A 20,621-nucleotide genomic window follows, 5' to 3' on the forward strand; every position below is an offset into this window, starting at 1 on the left:
TAACAGGAGACAATGCAGCAACTACAGTTCAATACAAGAGGGTTAGGAGGGCCCTGATTCTGGGAGCTTACAATCTAAGAGATATCTGAAAGACCAGGATGTACTAGACAGCTGGTGCTCGCCAGTTCACCAAAAGGTAGAGCGGCACTAGTACTGGCACTCTGCTGCATACAAGAGTCATCAAAATTTACCGGCAAGTGCTAACAGAGATCAGGCCTGATTCTGCAAACACTGCAATTTTGTGAGCAATGTATCAAGTGACAGGGACCTACTGACACTGCACTTTCTGGGGGAGAAGGGGGGGGTAAGCGTAGGGGCTAAACGCAGGTGCTGGCAGGTGCCCGGGGCTGATCCCTCTAACGCTGCGTTTTTGGGGACGCTACATACTAATGTGAACGCTGGTATAGTGCTGATCAAAGATATTGATCCGTTCAGACACTATACTAGCAATGGAGGTTTATTGTGCATGAGCGTCTTCCTGGCAGTCAAGGGGTTAAATGTGATGACTTGTGTACTGAAAGGCAATCTGAAGCTACAGGGGTGTGTGTGTGTGTGTGTGTGTGTGTGTGTGTGTGTGTGTGTGTGTGTGTGTGTGTGTGTGTGTGTGTGTGTGTGTGTGTGTGTGTGTGTGTGTGTGTGTGTGTGTGTGTGTGTGTGTGTGTGTGTGTGTGTGTGTGTGTGTGTGTGTCCCTGTAGTAGTATTTTAGTATTTCTGCTATAGGGCGGTCAGGAAGCGGTTACAGAAGCGGTTTGCGTCACGTTCCTGCGTTACTTTAACTGACAAATGCGCGGTCATGCAACACTGCACCCAAATTAAATTTACTTTTTTTTCCCCCATGAATTGAGCTTTCTTTTGGTGGTATTTGATCGCCTGTGCGTTTATTTTTTGTGCTATGAAAAAAAAATATTTTGGACTTTTTGCTATACAACATGTCCAGTAAAAAAATTTAAAAATCAAATTTCATCATACATTTCGGCCAAAATGTATTCGGCAACATGTCTTTGCTAAAAAAAAAAAAAAATCCCAATACGTGTAAATTAATTGGTTTACGTTAAAGTTATAGCGTCTACAAATGGTGGGAAAGATACTGGGATTTTTTTTCTTTTATACTAATAATGGCGGCGATCAGGTGATACGTTCATTTGAAAAAGCCAAAACTTTTGCTCGCACACAGGAGTTTAAACATTCACCTTAGATTGGCATTCATACTTTCAGTCCTAAATATGGTTAATTCGGATGCCCACTGTGTTTTGAAGAAATGGCATGGAAAGCTATTGGTATTTTTTTCTTATTAGCAATCTTTCCTTATGTTTGCCAAATTATGCGATCTACATAAAGGAGTCTGCGCATACTCATACTAGACAAACTGTATGTGAGGAAAGAGAATTGATGAATAATTTAATCTGGAAACCTCTCCCCTTAATATTTGTGAATGAGTGTTTCCTATGTAGCATATAAGGCACAGTACAGAATATCTCTCCGTTGTAAGTCCCACAAATATCAAAAATATGCTCCTACTCATTTTTCCAGTCCTTTTCCTCCAGCATGTGTTTTTAATCAATTTATTTCTTGTATATTTATTTGCACAGTAATTCTCTCCCCTGCTGTAATAGGTGCTGGTATTTGGGGAGATTCCTCCGCCTTATTGTGCGGTTTTGCTGCTTGCTTTCAAAAAGCCACTGAACTTTTGCCAGCTCTTTGTTTTCACATTTTACACCAGTCCAGGACTTGGATGTAATTTTCCAGTTGGGCCCGATCTGTTTACCCACTACATTCTAAGCAATTCCTCACTCCAGTCCCTGACGATATGGAGCAATTTAAGAGCTACTACACAGTCATCCCAAGGCTATTTTAACAGGCCCTAGTACCTCCCTTCTTCAACCCCCATGAAGGGGCACGTCAACATAGGAGAGGTGCTTTTACTAAGCAGCTTACAACTTCAGTCCCCTCTTTGTACCAGCTGTTGGGACAACCTTGTAGTTTTCTTTGTTTGAAGTACTGCAGAGACCACCTCAGAGAATCCATTACTGCTTACATCTCTTTTTGCTGGCTACCCACCCAGCAAATATTGGTGTGACTTGACATTCCACTTGTTGGGTTTTGTTGGTAATATGATCTAATCAAGTACCTTTAACCACTTGACCTCCGGAAGACTTGCCCCAACCAGGCCATTTTTTGCTATGCTGTACCCAAACAAAATGTATATCTTTTCACACAAACAGAGCTTTCGTTTGGTGGTATTTAATCACCTCTGGGATTTTTATTTTTTATTATATAAAAGAAAAAAAGAATGACAAATTTTGAAAAAATATATATATATATTTTTACTTTCTGCTATAAAACATCTCATAAAAAAAAAAAAAAAAAAAAAAATCAAATCTCTCAAGAATATTTTGGCCAAAGTGTATTCTGCTACATGTCTGGTGAAAAATAAAATCCCAATAAGTGTATATTGATACGTTTGTGTGAATGTTTCAGCATCTACAAACTGGGATATATACTGGAATTTGTATTTATTTATACATACTAGTAATGGCGGAGATCAGCGACTTATAACAGGACTGCGACACTGTGGCAGTCAATCTGACACTGACTGATGCTGTGGGAAACTGACTGCCACCAACATCACCAATGCCATTATTACAGTGATCAGTGCTAATATGCACTGCCACTGTACTAATGACACTGGGCAGGAAGGGATTAACATCTACAGCAATCAAGGGGTTAAATATGTACCGAACATGTTTGTGTGTGTACTGTGTGCTGCTTTCACTGTGGATCTAGTGGTTTTCATTGCCCTGCTTAGCAGGGAATGAAAAATCAACTAGATCGCCTGTCACTGAACACAGCTCTGCGCTGTTTACACTGACAGAGCTGTGTTCAGGGGCGGACTGACCATTTGGAAACTCGGGCACTGCCCGGGGTCAGTAGGGGGCCCCATGAGATGCCCCTGGTACCTTTTTCATAGGCTTTTTTGAGTTTGGGCAAGGACACGGGCCCAATGATCCCCTATTGCCCGGGGGCCCCATCAGTTGTCAGTCTGCCCCTGGCTGTGTTCTGAGTCCAAGAACCGATCACTGGGTGATTGGCATGTGCTGTAATGTATCACAGCACAGCCAGGATTGGTGCACACACCCCCTACCAAGAAATGCACAATCACGTTTATATACAGCATTCTGCACAGAGCGGTTGCCCTGTAGCAGTAAAGCTACAATGTGCTGGTCTTAAACTGGTTAATGTAAATACATGTTTTTTTTTGTTTTGTTTTTTTAATCTGCACTATCCAGTACACTCAGTTTTCGGTTCCAAATTCACACATGTAAAATGTAACAATCCTTGTTAACAGCCCTGTCAATCCACAGTTTATCTTTACAACACTAGAAGCACATCAACACAAAAGTCCAAATATTTCAACAAACTGGATTTCTGTATAAAACACAACTTTAATTTCATTTTAGAACAAAGTTCAGTGTATCAATTTCAAGAAGCAAAACAAACGCAACAGGCTCTTCCACACTGTTCTATTCATATTCCAAACCCTTGAGACAATGCTACTATATATTTCACACATTAATGTAAACCATAAAGAAAATTATATCCTTCCAAAGGAAAAATAAAAAGGTAATTGTATTTAGTCATGATTTAAAGATAAAAGACATCTTAAAATGGGGTTCTGCACCTTGAAAAAAATGACTTATTTGATCTACAAAGGGCAACATCAGGATAAATGATAAAGATACCATAGCCTAAAGAAATCTGAGCCAACATAGCTCTAAGACCAGAACAAAACACCAAGGTCATGTGGGCCAAGTAATTTGTTTTTATGTTATGTATTTGTTTTTCATTGCATTGATCAGAAACAAAAGTACCATTTTCCTGTTTAGTCTTATAACTTTGAACAGAGAAAGTGTGCAACTTCATGGCCAACAGAACTCTCCACTAGAACAATTAAATAAGCTTCCACATGAATTCCTGGATGGCCTTTTAGGAATCAAATGCATAGAAAAAAAAATAACTTTTTACACTTTCATAATGCAAAAGTTGTTTCTATACCACTATGACCATCGGTTTATGAAAAGAAAAAAAAAAAAAAAAAAACACAATATTTTTTCCTTGTTACATAAGGGGAAAGGGACTATGTCCATCCTACATTCCTGAACCATGAATAAAAGGAGATTTAAACATAAAGGAAAGGGTGTAGACATTTTTTTTTAATTTCCCCAATTCTTGTATTGCCACCAGGAGGCACATTCTGCATTTCCCATCATCCCATATCTTCCAAGTAAGGGCAAATATTTATTTATCCTCCCTATGATGCAACACAACAAAGAAGCAGAATATCAAGTATGATTTCTAAAATTTTTTGAACCATTTATATATTTCAAAAATGGCAGAACAAATTCAATGAGGAAACAATATTACAGTCATGTTTTTGAAAAGTTATTTGGAAAAAATTCATTTAGCATAATTGTCAAAATACTTTGTAAATAAATCATGCATTTTTCAAGATGCTAGAAATAAACTAAGATATCATCTGACAAACTGCAACCGGCTAGACAGTTCACATGTGAGGAGAGCTACAGGACTGAACATATAAACAAAACAAGCCAGCTGCTTCACCATGTATTCATGTGCTTTTGTTCACTTTCATTTTCTGTGCCACCACAATGTGTTCTTTGGCACACTAAGTAAATGACTGCCACTTTGGCAAAGCAAATATCTTCTTTAGCCTTTTTTTTCCATAATGAATACACATTTACAAACAGTCACAGTTGGTGAATACCAAAGAAATATGGAAGTATTAAGTTATTAAAAAGACAGGCACAAAAAAACCAAACTGGAACGTGTACTCAAGGCACAGATCTTCCTACAGCCAGTATTCCTTTTGAGCTCATGAACACAGCATAAAATGAAGGTTGCCACTACCCCATCCAGTGAAGTCAGTGCTGATCTGGTAAGGACAATCTTTCAGCAGACTTGGATAACAGCGAGCCCCGTATAAGTAAAACCAAAGTATATAGGAAAACATCCTGTTAATACGCTATTTAAAAAAGAATTAGCGTTTTCACATCCCTATTAGGTTTCTACAGATTTAGTGCACACAGGTGAGCTTCATTTTTTAAAATTGTTTAGGTTCCAGTTTTTTTTTTTTAATGAAATCCCTCCAAAGGCTTCCAGGATCACATTTGCCATTTAGTAAGCTGGTTTGAAGACCCTTTGACAAGAAGAGTGTTGTCTTTCAAACTGTGGTGTCACCAAATTCTTTATTCCACCGAATGTATGATTCCAGGGTAGAAGAACTAACACTGCACTTTATTTTCTTTAATGAGGTCAGGAAGTCTGAATATTTTATATTACGCATCTGAAAGAAGAGGGAAAGAAAAAAAAAAAAACACACTGATTCCTTTTCACATTTATTTACAAGACAATCACTTGGGGACATATGTACAGTCAGTCTGTTTTCATTTGTGATTTAGGGAAATCCCAGAACTGGGAACAATCAGGGACCATACCCTTCCTGTGTCCCCATGCAAAAATATTTCAAAATAGGTATTCTGACTTGCCTATAAAATGCCTTAGAGTACAAGACACAAGACTAGTTATCATAGACCCTGGGTTATATGCTGCTACCTTCAGGAGATTGGAGTTTGCAACCCCTAGAGCATAACCAAATAATCTCACCCACTCCAAGCTACAGTTTTTTCTTTCAGCAAGCAATAAGGGCCCTTTCACACTGAGGAGTTTTTGAAGCATAAAAAAAAAAAAAAAAAAAAAAAAAAAAAAAAAAAAAAGAAGTGCAAGAAAAGCTCCCTATGCAGGTCTATGTAAGTTGTCACACTGGGGTGCTGCGCTTCTGCTGCGGTGTAAAAGATCCTGCTTGCAGCATTTTTGGAGCATGCTTGTTCAGCTAAGGAAAAAAAATTAATTTTGTGAATTTTACGTTTTTATTGTACCTATGTCAGATCACTAAATAAAAAATTAAAAAAACAAACACGCATTTCCCCATTGAAATAAATGGAAAAGGTCTCAAAAACGCAACCCAGATGCGTTTTTGGTGCAGTTTGTGAGTCACATGTCCTTTAAATAATGCAAGCACGGCAAAAAGCAGTAAAAATGCATATGCTTTTTTGCGGCGGATCAGTGTGAAAGTGTCCTAAGGGTTGATCAGGTAACAAAAAGGAAGTGACTTATGTCCTGTACTGTATTCCAAGAAAGGGAATTTCCTATCAGCTTAAATCGTGCAGTACAGGATAGCTATTCATAAACCATGGGATGTACCGAAGCAATAAAACTGAGGGATGGGGAACATAGCAACACAGATTGCCAACAGGTCCACAAACACACAACCATTTAAAGAACCTGAGCAAAATACTCAGATAACAACTTGAAGCACCCTGAGGTCAAAGCTCGCATTAGCTGAGATCTGAACATCCACCTTGTAGAACATGGAAAACAGGGGCAATTCTGATCATTGGAGGACAGGCAGACTCTTCTCCAGCACAACCAGAAATGGACCACACTATGATGGATGTGTTCTGTGCCTAGTGTGGTCAGTTTGGAATAGGAAAAGCAAGGGGACTGGCAGGATCATCAGGTATTTCACACAAAGGAAGCAATGCATAGAGAACAGGATAGTTTTTAAAATAAACAAGTAAAATGGTACAGCAGGCACTATCAGACTCCTCTGCCCTTACATTATCTAATCTCACCAACATCGGTGTGATCAGATGCTTTCTCTAGTTTTAAATTTTCTAAAAAATTAGAATGCATGAAGGTAAAAAACCTTCAGCCTTTACAACCACTTTAATTCAAGTTTTTAAAAAAGGCAGTGGGGAGACCAGGGCTGCAATATAAACCTGATAGATAGGCAAATGTGCCCACTATACAGAACTAGAAAAAAAAATAAAAATTTGGCCAACTTGTTCAACGGCAACACACTCACCTCACTGGCTGACATATTTTTCACTTGCTCTGGTTTCAGTTCTGTAACAGAATAAAAAAACAAAAAAATAAACACACATTTATCTACAGGTCATCACATTCCATACCCAAGAAACCATGTCTCTATAAAATGCACTACATGAAATAAAACCTATTAAAAAGTCAAATATAAAAATAAGTGCTCAGATTTTTTGTCATAGCAAATTTGAAAAGACATCACAACCATAATGAAGATACAAAGTACAATATACCATCAACATTTATTTATACATCAACTATTGTACAGTTTGTGTGAATTTGGTGCCAAGAGAAATCCTAAACATCTAACTCTTGTAACACCAACACCCCAAGCCCCCTAAGTGGGACTCATTCCCATCCCACACAATTTGATAACATTTGTACATCAACATTTCCAGAACATTCAATAACAATCTTACTTTAAATCTAAAAAGAAAAAAAAAAAAAAAAAAAAGAATTACAGCCAAAAACAAAGCTAATATGTACAATATCATGTTAACCTTGTAAAAGCCAAACTGCTTAGGTTCATACCTCTTATAGGTCCAAGTGCAGCATCTTTAGCCAGTGCAGTTATATCACTGCCAGAGTATCCTTCAGTCTGCCTAATAAAAAAAAAAAAAATGACACAATAAATTAAACATATACATACACACACACACACACACACACACACACACACACACACACACACACACACACACACACACACACACTTGCAAGAAAAAGTATGTGAACCCCTTGGGATTACGTGGAGTTTTGCATGAATTGGGCATAAAATGTCCTCTGAACGTCATCTAAGTCACAGCAATAGAAGAACACAGTCTGCTGAACATAATACTACACAAACGTTAGATGTTGCCATGGTTTAATTGCACATAACATGTAAACATTCACAGTGCAGGGAGGAAAAAGTATGTGAGGCCCCAGCTTAATGACTTCTCCCAGAGCTAATTGGAGCCAGGAGTGAGCCAACCTTGACTCCAATCAATGTGATGATATTGGATGTGTTGCTGACAGCTGTCCTGCCCTTAAAAAACACAAACCTGTTTTGGGTTTACTGGTTTCAAGAAGCACTGTCTGATGTGAACCATGCCTGGCAGAAAAGAGCTCTCAGAAGACCTATGATTAAGAATTGTTGACTTGCATGAAGCTGGAAAGGGTTACAAAAGTATCTTCAAAAGCCTTGATGTTCATGTGTCCACGGTAAGACAGACTGTCTACAAATGGAGAAAGTTTAGCACTGTTGCTACTCTCCCTAGGGGTGGTCGTCCTGTAAAAATTACTGCAAGAGCACAGCGCAGAATGCTGCATGAGGTAAAGAAGAATTCCAGAGTGTCAGCTAAAGACCTACAGAAATTTCTGGCGCATGCTAACATTTTTGTTGATACATCTACAATAAGGAAAACATTAAACAAGAATGGAGTACATGGGAGGACACCACGGAGGAAGCCATTGCTGTCCAAAAAGAATATTGCAGCACGGTTGAAGTTTGCAAAAGAGCACCTGGATGTTCCACAGCACTACTGGCAAAATATACTGTGGACAGATGAAACCAAGATTAAGTTGTTTGGGAAGAACACACAACACTATGTGTGGAGAAAAAAAGGCACAGCACACCAACATCAAAACCTCATCCCCACTGTAAAACATGGCGGAGGGAGCATCATGGTTTGGGGCTGCTTTGCTGCCTCAGGGCCTGGATGGATTGTTGTCATTGATGGGAAAATGAATGCCAGAGTTTATCATGACATTTTGCAGGAAAACGTACGACCATCTGTCCGCCAACTGAAGCTCCGCAGAGGATGGGTGATGCAACAGGACAATGACCCAAAGCATACAAGTATATCAACAAAACAATGGCTGCAACAGCACAGAATACGCCTTCTGGAGTGGCCCAGTCAGAGTCCTGACCTCAACCCAATTGAAATGCTGTGGCATGACCTTAAGAGAGCGATTCACACCACATATCCCAAGAATATTGCTACACTGAAACAGTTTTGTGAAGAGGAGTGGTCCAAAATGACTCCAGATTGTTGTGCAGGTCTGATCTGCAACTACAGGAAACGTTTGGTTGAGGTTATTGCTGCCAAAGGAAGGTCAACCAGTTATTAAGTTCAAAAGTTCACATACTTTTTCCTCCCTGCACTGTGAATGTTTACATGTTATGTGCAATTAAACCATGGCAACATCTAATGTTTGTGTAGTATTATGTTCAGCAGACTGTGTTCTTCTATTGTTGTGACTTAGATGACTTTCAGAGCACATTTTATGCCCAATTCATGCAAAACTCCACGTAATCCCAAGGGGTTCACATACTTTTTCTTGCAACTGTATGTGCATAGATAGATAATCTATAACATTTTTCCTTTCTGACTTTGCAATTTATTGAGTACATTGGCATTTAATCAAAACTCACTGCACCTACCTGGCCAGCTGAGTCAGTTCTTTTTGTGTCAGTGGGTTCCCTTGCTTGCTTAAAAGGTTTTTTAAAAGCAGAAGCCTTGTCTGTTTAGGAAAGAGATAGTTCAGACCATTTTAAAAGATTCATATTTTTGGCACAGACATGCCATACCAAATACAATGCATGTGTAATTTCTTCCTTTGAGCTTGTATACACAATATTTAAAATGGAGCTCTCTCTACACATTCCTATTGCATGTCAACTGCTCCTGGTACATACAAAATGTATTGACACAAGTGACTACTCCTCCTGATGAAGCAATAAAAGGATTTATCTTTTTTCACAATTATTGCCTGCACGTAAGTAACTGGCAGAATGGAATTTGCCTTTAAAAACAGAAAATGCTCTTTTTAAGAAAAACGAATGCTTCCTCCTGCCTGTCAGCCATCATGTACAGCTCAGGGAACAATGATGAGTCTGATCTGTGCCGCTGCAATGTGACTCCCATGTGCATGAGCGACATCACAGTAGCCTCAAGTAACCAAAGGCACGAAACCTGGAAAGAAGAACGGGCTAAAATGGAAGCACCTGGGGGACCCGCTGATCGATCACTGCACAACGCTGGAGGGCTCGTGTTGACATGCAAGTCTGTCATAATGTGCAAATATGCTGTGCATACTAGCACATTATGGCATAACCCACCTTGGGGGCCCCTACAAAAAAGAAGACATTAAAGCAGACTTTACTACTGCTTTAACACAACATTCTGTGCTTTAAAATAGGTTGTGGAGCTGGAAGCATTGCGATACAATGGTGCCGCTTTCAAAAGCATACATTGTATATTACTGTTCTCTATCATGTAGCAACTAAAAGTTTTACAAAACCTCTTCATATGTTCAGTTTGCCTTTATTAAAATCAGTATGGTTTTTGGAATGCCTAAAGAAGCCAAAATAAATTTCTGTGTAAGATGTTACACAATACAATTTCAAGTACAATGATAAAAGCCACACTTCTTGAATGGCCTTTGATACTGTTGAAATATGTTTATTATGCTTTTACTGTTATAAGCACTGTTTTTTCTTATTGCGGACAAAATTAAAAAAAAAAAAAAGAAAGAAATTACTGAATATATTACTGCCCAGCTGACATAATGGGAGGATATACAGTATCTCACAGGAGTGAGTACACCCCTCACATTTTTGTAAATATTTTATTCTATCTTTTCATGTGACAACACTGAAGAAATGACACTTTGCTACAATGTAAAATAGTGAGTGTACAGCTTGTATAACATGTAAATTTGCTGTCCCCTCAAAATAACTCAACACACAGCCATTACTGTCTAAACCACTGGCAACAAATGTGAGTACACCCCTAAGTGAATATGTCCAAATTGGGCCCAAAGTGTCAATATTTTGTGTGGCCACCATTATTTTCCAGCATTGCATTAACCCTCTTGGGCATGGAGTTCACCAGAGCTTCACAGGTTGCCATTGGAGTCCTCTTCCACTCCTCCATAATGACATCACGGAGCTGGTGGATGTTAGAGACCTTGCGCTCCTCCACCTTCCATTTGAGGATGCCCCACAGATGCTCAATAGGGTTTAGGTCTGGAGACACGCTTGGCCAATCCATCACCTTTACCCTCGGCTTCTTTAGCAAGGCAGTGGTCATCTTGGAGTTGTGTTTTAGGTCGTTATGTTGGAATACTGCCCTGCGGCCCAGTCTCCGAAGGGAGGGGATCATGCTCTGCTTCAGTATGTCACAGTACATGTTGGCATTCATGGTTCCCTCAATGAACTGTAGCTCCCCAGTGCCGGCAGCACTCATGCAGCCCAGACCATGACACTTCCACCACCATGCTTGACTGTAGGCAAGACACTTGTCTTTGTACTCAACTGGTTGCCGCCACACATGCTTGACACCATCTGAACCAAATACGTTTATCTTGGTGTCATCAGACCACAGGACATGGTTCTAGTAATCCATGTCCTTAGTCTGCTTGTCTTCAGCAAACTGTTTACGGGCTTTCTTGTGCATCATCTTTAGAAGAGGCTTCCTTCTGGGATGACAGCCATGCAGAGCAATTTGATGCAGTGTGTGGCATATGGTCTGAGCACTGACAGGCTGACCCCCAATCCCTTCAACCTCTGCAGCAATGCTGGCAGCACTCATACATCTATTTCCCAAAGACAACCTCTGGATAGGATGCTGAGCACGTGCACTCGACTTCTTTGGTCGACCATGGCGAGGCCTGTTCTGAGTGGAATCTGTTCTGTTAAACTGCAGTATGGTCTTGGCCACCGTGCTGCAGCTCCGTTTCAGGGTCTTGGCAATCTTCTTATAGCCTAGGCCATCTTTATGTAGAGCAACAATTCTTTTTTTCAGATCCTCAGAGAGCTCTTTGCCATGAGGTGCCATGTTGAACTTCCAGGGACCAGTATGAGAGAATGAGAGCAAGAACACCAAATTTAACACACTTGCTCTCCATTCACACCTGAGACCCTGTATCGCTAAGGAGCCACATGACACCGGGGAGGGAAAATGACTAATCGGGCCCAATGTGGACATTTTCACTTAGGGGTGTACTCACGTTTGTTGCCAGCGGTTTAGACATTAATGGCTGTGTGTTGAGTTATTTTGAGGGGACAGCAAATTTACACTGTTATACAGGCTGTACACTCAATACTTTACATTGTAGCAAAGTGTCATTTCTTCAGTGTTGTCACATGAAAAGATAGAATAAAATATTTACACAAATGTGAGGGGTGGACTCACTTCTGTGAGACACTATTTAAATTTTTACACAAAGAATCCTAGGTGTTAGGAGGGTGTAGGGTGCACTGAAGAGGTTTAACAGATATGTAGGTCTACCAGATAAGTGTGTAAATACATTCAGCCAATATACTTTTATACACTGGACTCACAGCCCATCAGTTACTTCCTAATCGTATGATGTCAACCTCTTCTTTTTAACACATTTAAAAAAAAAAAAAAAAAACACACACACTAAAAAACATACCTCTTCATTTGGCAATGAGACATAAACCCTTTTTGTGAATCGTCTGTGGAAAAAACAATTTAGCGTTAGGAAACGGAAGATAAGACAGCAGTACATTAGGGTGAGCTCTTTCATCTTTTGCAAACAACAGTCTTTCAGCAGACATGGTGTTTAAAACATCTTTATTGTTCATTCAAGGTAAGCCATTGGCCCATTAACTTGACCTCCGAAGATTTACCCACCTTCATGATCAGGCCATTTTTTGATATACGGCACTGCGTAACTTTAACTGACAATTGCGCGGTCATGCAACGCTGTACATAAATGAAATGTAATTTCCCCCCCCCCCCACAAATAGAGTTCTCTTTTGGTGGTAACTGACCACCTCTGGGGATTTCTTTTTTTTTTTTTGGCGCTATAAATGAAAAAACACCAACTTTTTTTTTTTTTTAAAAACAATATTTTTTACTTTGCTAGAAAACATATCCAATTATAAATAATAAAAAAAAAAAAATCAAATTTCTTCATACACTTAGGCCAAAATTAGATTAGCATGTAAAATGTAATACTTTATGTGGGAAAGTGACTTTCACTTTCTTCCAGTCCATAGGAAGAATGTAATTCCATCAAACACAGCAAGCATTTATCGAGGCAACCTACCGATAATCTATGAACCACATGTTCTTTTCTGTATTTATAATAGAAATAATGGTAATTGGGAAACTACCAAATATATGTATAAAACAACTTTGACAAATGTTTGGATTAGGTTTCCCTATATGGCCACATTAAAGTGTTTGTAGAACATACACATATCAGGTATATGAAATGTGTAACAATGTATTTGTTTGAAAAAGTATCATGTTCACTTTGCATTGTTTCCTTTGTGTGAAATCCCTGGTGATCCTCTGCTTTCCTATTTAAAACAGACCACGCCAGCCATGACAGAACATCCATCTCAGCATGGTCATTTTTCTGGCAGCACTAGGAAAATAGCCCTCCTGTCCTCCAATGATCAGACTTCTGCTGACACCACCCACCCTGCACAGCCAATCACTGGTAAGTGTACTACTGTTACTCCGCCCCCACCTCGGCAAGCCCGATATGCAGCTGAGGACAGGGAAGAAGGAAGGAGAAGAAGAAAAAAAAGAAATGAAAAAAACTATATTATTTTATTATATACACATTTTGCCACTGATTTCTATTTTACGCTGAATGGGTTGTTCCAACAGGTACGGGTTCACATATACTGTATGTTAAAGTAAAAAATGAAAATGTTCACTTGGTACCTGAGAACTGCTTCATCCAGCTCTTGAGGTCTATTAGTAGCCCCCATGACGAGGACTCGATCATCCCCTCCAGACTGTACCTAAATTAGGTTAACAAAAAGGGATACCAATGAAGAGCTGTATAATGATTTATCGAGGCAGCAGTAGCACCTACCGTGTTTCCCCGAAAATAAGACACTGTCCTATTTTTTTTTTGGCTAAAAAACAAAAAAAAACAAAAAACGCACTAGGTCTTATTGTCGGGGTAGGTCTTATTTTTGTAATGTACAGGTGTGTACAGGGGGTGCAGAGATGAGCTGCAGTTAGTTTTGGATGACGGTTGCTATAGAGGGCTGGTTAATGACAGTTGTGAGCTGCAGTCAGGTGTTGCAGAGGTGAATTGACAGGTGAGTTTCAGACAGGGTGCAGAGAGGAGTTGTGGACAGGGGATGTAGAGGTGAGTTGTGGCCAGGGGGTGCAGAGATGAGCTGTGGCTGGGAAGTGCAAAGGTGGGTTGCAACTCAGCTCACCTCTGCACCCCCCCAGCCGCAGTTCACCTATATACGCTGTCTTAAAGTCACCTGTCAATTTACCTCTGCAACACCTGACTGCAGCTCACCTCTGCACATCCCCCCTCCACTACCCTCATATGGTTAGCTATCTTTGCAAAACACAACCGTAAGCAGCCGGCCCTTCTTTGTAGTAGCTCCCGTTTCGGGTCCTATCTTCCCACACTGTGCACCAAGCACACTCATTCACTGCTCCGCCTCTTCCCCACTGGCCGGCGATCACCCCTGGGACATCGGCTTCCATGCATTAGGCTGCAGGACAAGATGCCCCGCACCTAAACACACTGCGCCCGCCGATATCTATTCCTTCCCTGTCCCACAGAGGCAGGGAGATTCTGTGGGAGCGGATGGTGCTGTCACTTACAAGAGGAACTGTCACTTATAAACACAGAAGTTCGGCTTCTGTGTTTGCAAGAGACAGTAGACATTTGTGTGCACAGGGCCAGTGCTGGAGGTGGCGGAACAGAATAAAAAAGCCCTGATCACAACTAGGTTTTATTTTTGGGGTAGGTCTTATACTTTAGTAATTCACAAAAATAGTACTAGGTCTTATTTTTGGGGTAGGTCTTATTTTTGGGGAAACAGGGTATAGGCTTAGATTTCTGTATGAGACTACTACATGTACTCTTTCTGTACGAGACTAATGGACATGTGAGCATCAGAAATGGAGCAAGGGAAAGTGTCTGGGTCTGATGAATCATGTTTTGTTTTACATCATGTGGATGGTCAGGTGCATGTGTTTTGCTTGCCTAAGAAAGAGATGGCACCAGAATGCAGAGCGGGAAGAAGGCAAGCCGGCAGAAACCGTGTGATGCTTTGGGCAGTGCTCCGCAGGGTAACCTTGGGTTCTACCATTCATGTGGATGTTACTTGACACGTATCACCTACCTAAACATAGTTGCTCACAAGTACACCCATTTGTGGAACAATATTCCCGGATGGTAGTGGCCTCTTTCAGCAACATAATGCGCTGTGCCACACTGCAAAAGTGGTTCAAGAATGGTTTGAGGAACACAAGTTTGAGGTGTTGACTTGGCCTCCAAATTCTCCAGATCTCAATCCAAATTGAGCATTTGTGGAATGTGCTGCAAAAAAGTGTGATCCATGGAGGCCACAACTTGTAACTTACAGGAAGTAAAAGATCTACTACTGAAAACTTGATGCCAGACACCACAGCAGTGGTCTAGTAGTGTCCATGCCTCGCACATTCAGGGCCGATTTGGTGGCAAAAGGGGGACCTATTCAATATTCGGTGGGTGGTCATAGGAGGTATGGCTGATCAGTGTATCTATGCATACTCACACATTATAGCAAGAGCTATTGACTTTCCCTGCACTATAGCTCTACTAGAACTTGTCCCAACAATTTAGAACATTAGCCTTCTTTAAGGAGAACAAATAGGCTTTGAAAAATACTAATTAATCCCATATTAATGGGGTATAAGGAAACACTTACTCCATCAAACTCAATCAAAAATTCTGTTTTCAATCGCCTGCTAGCATCATGTTCTCCTTCTCTTCTTTCACATAAAAGGCTATCAACCTCATCTGCACGGGGAAACAGGATTCAAGTAGTAGAATTATAACAGGATTTACTAGATGTTAAGTTTGAGTTTAAAAAAAACAAAAAAAAAAACCAAAAAAAAAACAAAACAAAAAAAGGAAAATCACTTTTGTAAACTGAAAGCACATCCTCCAGTACACTGTACCAAGACGAGGCCAAAGAAACAACTTTCAGTAAAGTTCCACCAGAGCCTATAAACATTCCCAGGAAATTATGCTCAGGTACCAATTGCCATAAAGTGAGGGAAGGGACATAACTTACACTAGCCACGCCCTGAAGGTTAGAGAATTTCAGGAAGTACTGGCATAATAGTAAGAGAAACATTACTGACAACTATACTATAAATTCCATAATTTTATCCTGATTTTTCTTATCAGTATATAACCAATACAATATAGAACTTGCTTTTGTACATCATATATTCCTGTAGTTTTTCCCACCACAGTGTTTATATTTTGGGGTACATTTCTGAGGGTTTGTAAATTTATATAATCAACAATGTCTGCTCATTAAAATTAGATCACTTTAGTGAGCCTTTTATGTAAACACAGCAGCATAGTAAAGCTAAAGCATGGTCCACATTTTACACTGTATACATATTTTTATTATTTATATTTTTAACATTTATTTAATATACTTTTTCCCCCCTTTTCTTTTTTTAGAAAGCAAATCCAGGTATGGATATTTTATACATAGTTACACTGTTCTGGCTTGGACCAATGGAACTATATATGCAGCATACCTAACTGATGCCCCTGAAAACTGGAAATCAGTGAAGCAGACACTACTCATTCCAGTGATCACCACTTCTTGGTCCTGTGCCAAGCATCTACCCTGCTGCATTGTAAACACAGGTGTCTGGCAGCTCAGCACCAGTGCCAATCAGAGAATGCTTTACATTTTCCGAATGAATGCAAAACATTCTATAATTGGACTATCAGGGGTAGGCAACCTGCGGCTCTCTAGCTGTTGTGGAACTACATTTCCCATGAGGCATTGCAAGAATTACAAAACTGACAGTTACAGCTATGACTTGCAGAAGCATGATGGAACTTGTAGTCCTGCGGCTCTCAGGTTGCCTACCCCTGGACTAGGTGGACGAGGAGGAGGAGGGGCAGGGAGGTGAAGTGACAATCTCCATCTTGCTCAACCACAAAATTCTTCCCTGCTGGATGACTAGAACTCAATGCAATGCAGCTTATTGGATCTGCATTCTTTTTCTTAAAAAAGTTTAAAAAAAATGCTTCTGTGAAAGCATCAGAAGCCCAGGAGCGGATAGTTTTAGATTCTAAACGCACTGTGGTTCCTGTGCTTACCCCCACTGGGACCCGGCAATACCCACTATTTTAAAATCGCCCTGGGACTAAAAGCGGTTATCTCAGTGCCTTTTAAAACAGTCAGGCAGACTCAAGAAGAAAAAAAAAAAAAAAAAAAAACACTAATAATGTTTCAATTAAAGTGCTCTACAAAATCAAGTGTTTTTTGGAAGAGTTTACGTCTAATTTAAAGCTTTACCATTCCGCTGGAATGTACATTTATTTTTTGTAGGTGCACATTCTGTATTTTTCGCAAATGTTGACTTTAAAGAGGTTTTTTGTAACTTATATTTATTAGGATGTCTGAAATACCTTTAGTGTATTACTAAGTTTTTCATATTTGACGCTTTTGGTTCAATAGTTTGATTACATATACTATGCAGCTGTGTAGCGTATCAGGGAATGTGGTCTGTCTCGCTAATAAATGAGATAAGAACAGCAGACACGAAAAAAAAAAAAATTAAAAAATTTATCAAATCAATAACAGATTTTTTTCTCTGAAAGAAAAATATGTGGGAAAGGAATAAATTATGTGTGTAAGCTGCAAAGAATACGTACACAAAGAGCCAACATTATTTACTTTAATTTGTGGCTTTGCTAAAAAAATTCCCTTTCTGGGGTGAAAACAGATGCTGAAATTATTAAAAAGCAGTTGATGCGAAATTGAAAATTGGAACTACTTACCAATAAAAATAATAGATGGCTGGAGTTCCCTTGCCACCGAAAAAAGTGCCCGCACTAATTTTTCCCCTTCTCCTACCTGGAAACAAAAAATATATATATTTATAAAAATACTACAGATAACAAGGCCAACTAGCTAGGCACTAATACAGTATTAATTTAAAGAAAAAACACACTAAAAAGCAGGTTGTATCCTTCGTTATCTATTTGACTCTGTGAAAAACAAAAATAAACAAGCAACTGCAATATTTACATGCATTTTTTTTTTGTTTAAGATGTACCAATTTTTTTAATCTGGATGTGTATTAATTGTAATTAAAAAAAAAAGTAGGTCATACAGGTTATCAATTTTTTTGTTTTATTACTACATGAATATTACACATACTACACACACTCCCAAGCAGGCATTCAAATACATAATGTATATAGTACAAAGTCTTAAGTCTTTCCTGGTGTTACATAGTTAGTCTGGCTGAAAAAAAAAAACCCCAAAAAAACAAAGTCCATCCAGTTCAAACAAACATATAACAAAAAAAAAAAAAGTTATAATCTTACACCCACAGTTGATCCAGTCTATCCCACATTTTCACAGCTCTCACTGTGAAGAAACCTTTCCGCGTTTGGCGATTAAATTTATTTTCCTCCAGAAGTAAAGAGTGTCCCCTTGTCCTCTGTGATGACCTCAGGGTGAAGATCTACACCAAGTTCACTATATGAACCACTGATGTATTTATACATGTTGATCATATCCCCCCTTAATCTTCTCAAGAGAGAATACATTCAGTTCCTCTAATCTTTGCTCATAGCTGACCACCTCCATACCTCTTATCAGTTTGGTTGCCCTTCTCTGCACTTTCTCCAGTTCCACAATGTTCTCTCTTTGTGAATTGGTGCCCAAAACCGAACTGCATATTTCAGATGAGGTTTTACTAATGATATCTCTCTCTCTGGAGTCTATACCTCTTAATACAAGAGAGGATTTTGCTTGCTTTAGAAACGGCAGCTTGGCATTACATGCCATTATTAAGCTTGTGATCTACCAGAACTCCCAGATCCTTCTCCACCATTGATTCCCCCAGTTGTACCCCCCTAGTATGTACGATGCATGCATATTCTTAGCCCCCAAGTGCATAACCTTACATTTATCAACATTAAACCTCATTTGCCACATACAGTGGGGCAAAAAGTATTTAGTCAGCCACCAATTGTGTACGTTCTCCCACTTAAAAAGATGAGAGAGGCCTGTAATTGGCATCATAGGTAGACCTCAACTATGAGAGACAAAATGAGAAAAAATATCCAGACAATCACATTGGCGGATTTGGAAAGAATTTATTTGCAAATTATGGTGGAAAATAAGTATTTGGTCAATATCAAAAGTTCATCTCAATACTTTCTATATATATTCTTTGTTGGCAATGACAGAGGTCAAACGTTTCCTGTAAGTCTTCACAAGGTTGGCACACACTGTTGCTAGTATGTTGGCCCATTCCTCCATGCAGATCTCCTCTAGATCAGTGATGTTTTGGGGCTGTTGCTGGGCAACACGGACTTTCAACTCCCTCCAAAGGTTTTCTATGGGGTTGAGATCTGGAGACTGGCTAGGCCACTCCAGGACCTTGAAATGCTTCTTACGAAGCCACTCCGTTGCCTTGGCGGTATGTTTGGGATCATTGTCATGTTGGAAGACCCAGCCACGTTTCATCTTCAATGCCCTTGCTGATGGAAGGAGGTTTGCACTCAAAATCTCACGATACATGGCCCCATTCATTCTGTCCTGTACATGGATCAGTTGTCCTGGTCCCTTTGCGTAGAAACAGCCCCAAAGCATGATGTTGCCACCCCCATGCTTCACAGCAGGTATGGTGTTCTTTGGATGCAACTCAGCATTCTCTCTCCTCCAAACACGACGAGTTGTGTTTCTACCAAACAATTCTATTTTGGTTTCATCTGACCATATGACATTCTTCCAATCCTCTTCTAAATCATCCAAATGCTCTCTAGCAAACTTTAGACGGTCCCGGACATGTACTGGCTTAAGCAGGAGGACACGTCTGGCGCTGCAGGATCTGAGTCCCTGGCGGCGTAGTGTGTTACTGATGGTAGCTTTTGTTACGTTGGTCCCAGCTCTCTGCAGGTCATTCAATAGGCCCCCCCCCCCATGTGCTCCTGGGATTTTTGCTCACCATTCTTGTGATCATTTTGACCCCACGGGGTGAGATCTTGCGTGGAGCCCCAGATCGAGGGAGAATATCAGTGGTCTTGTATGTCTTCCATTTTCTAATTATTGCTCCCACAGTTGATTTGTTCACACCAAGCTGCTTGCCTATTGCAGATTCAGTCTTCCCAGCCTGGTTCAGGTCTACAATTTTGTTTCTGGTGTCCTTCGACAGCTCTTTTGTCTTCACCATAGTGGAGTTTGGAGTGTGACTGTTTGAGGTTGTGGACAGGTGTCTTTTATACTGATAACAAGTTCAAACAGGTGCCATTGATACAGGTAATGAGTGCAGGACAGAGGAGCCTCTTAAAGAAGAAGGTACAGGTCTGTGAGAGCCAGAAATCTTGCTTGTTTGTAGGTGACCAAATACTTATTTTCCACCATAATTTGCAAATAAATTCTTTCCAAATCAGCCAATGTGATTGTCTGGATTTTTTTTCTCATTTTGTCTCTCATAGTTGAGGTCTACCTATGATGCCAATTACAGGCCTCTCATCTTTTTAAGTAGGAGAACTTGCACAATTGGTGGCTGACTAAATACTTTTTTTCCCCACTGTAGTTGCCCAATTAAACAGTGCATTGAGGTCGGCTTGTAAGTTGGAGACATCCTGTAAGGACGTTATTCCACTGCACAACTTGGTG

General features: G+C 39.9%; 1 protein-coding gene across 2 annotated transcripts in view; it reads right to left on the reverse strand.

Moving 5' to 3' along the window:
• Window positions 1-3,424: 3,424 nt before the first annotated feature.
• LOC149449422 (spastin-like) overlaps window positions 3,425-20,621 on the reverse strand; it is a 78,381-nt gene continuing 61,184 nt past the window's right edge. For both annotated transcript variants that reach the window (XM_089693274.1, XM_089693273.1), the window contains 8 exons: window positions 17,765-17,840; window positions 15,657-15,748; window positions 13,654-13,733; window positions 12,386-12,428; window positions 9,387-9,466; window positions 7,493-7,563; window positions 6,945-6,985; window positions 3,425-5,363 (listed from right to left, as the gene is read on the reverse strand). In XM_089693274.1, coding sequence (XP_089549400.1) covers window positions 5,241-5,363; window positions 6,945-6,985; window positions 7,493-7,563; window positions 9,387-9,466; window positions 12,386-12,428; window positions 13,654-13,733; window positions 15,657-15,748; window positions 17,765-17,840 — 606 coding nt within the window. In that variant the 3' untranslated portion in view covers window positions 3,425-5,240. The remainder of the gene's footprint in view (window positions 5,364-6,944; window positions 6,986-7,492; window positions 7,564-9,386; window positions 9,467-12,385; window positions 12,429-13,653; window positions 13,734-15,656; window positions 15,749-17,764; window positions 17,841-20,621) is intronic.

Source organism: Staurois parvus, unplaced genomic scaffold (assembly GCF_062004578.1).
Source record: "Staurois parvus isolate SC_StPar_1 unplaced genomic scaffold, SC_StPar_1.0 ptg000619l, whole genome shotgun sequence".
Classification (NCBI taxonomy): domain Eukaryota; kingdom Metazoa; phylum Chordata; class Amphibia; order Anura; family Ranidae; genus Staurois; species Staurois parvus.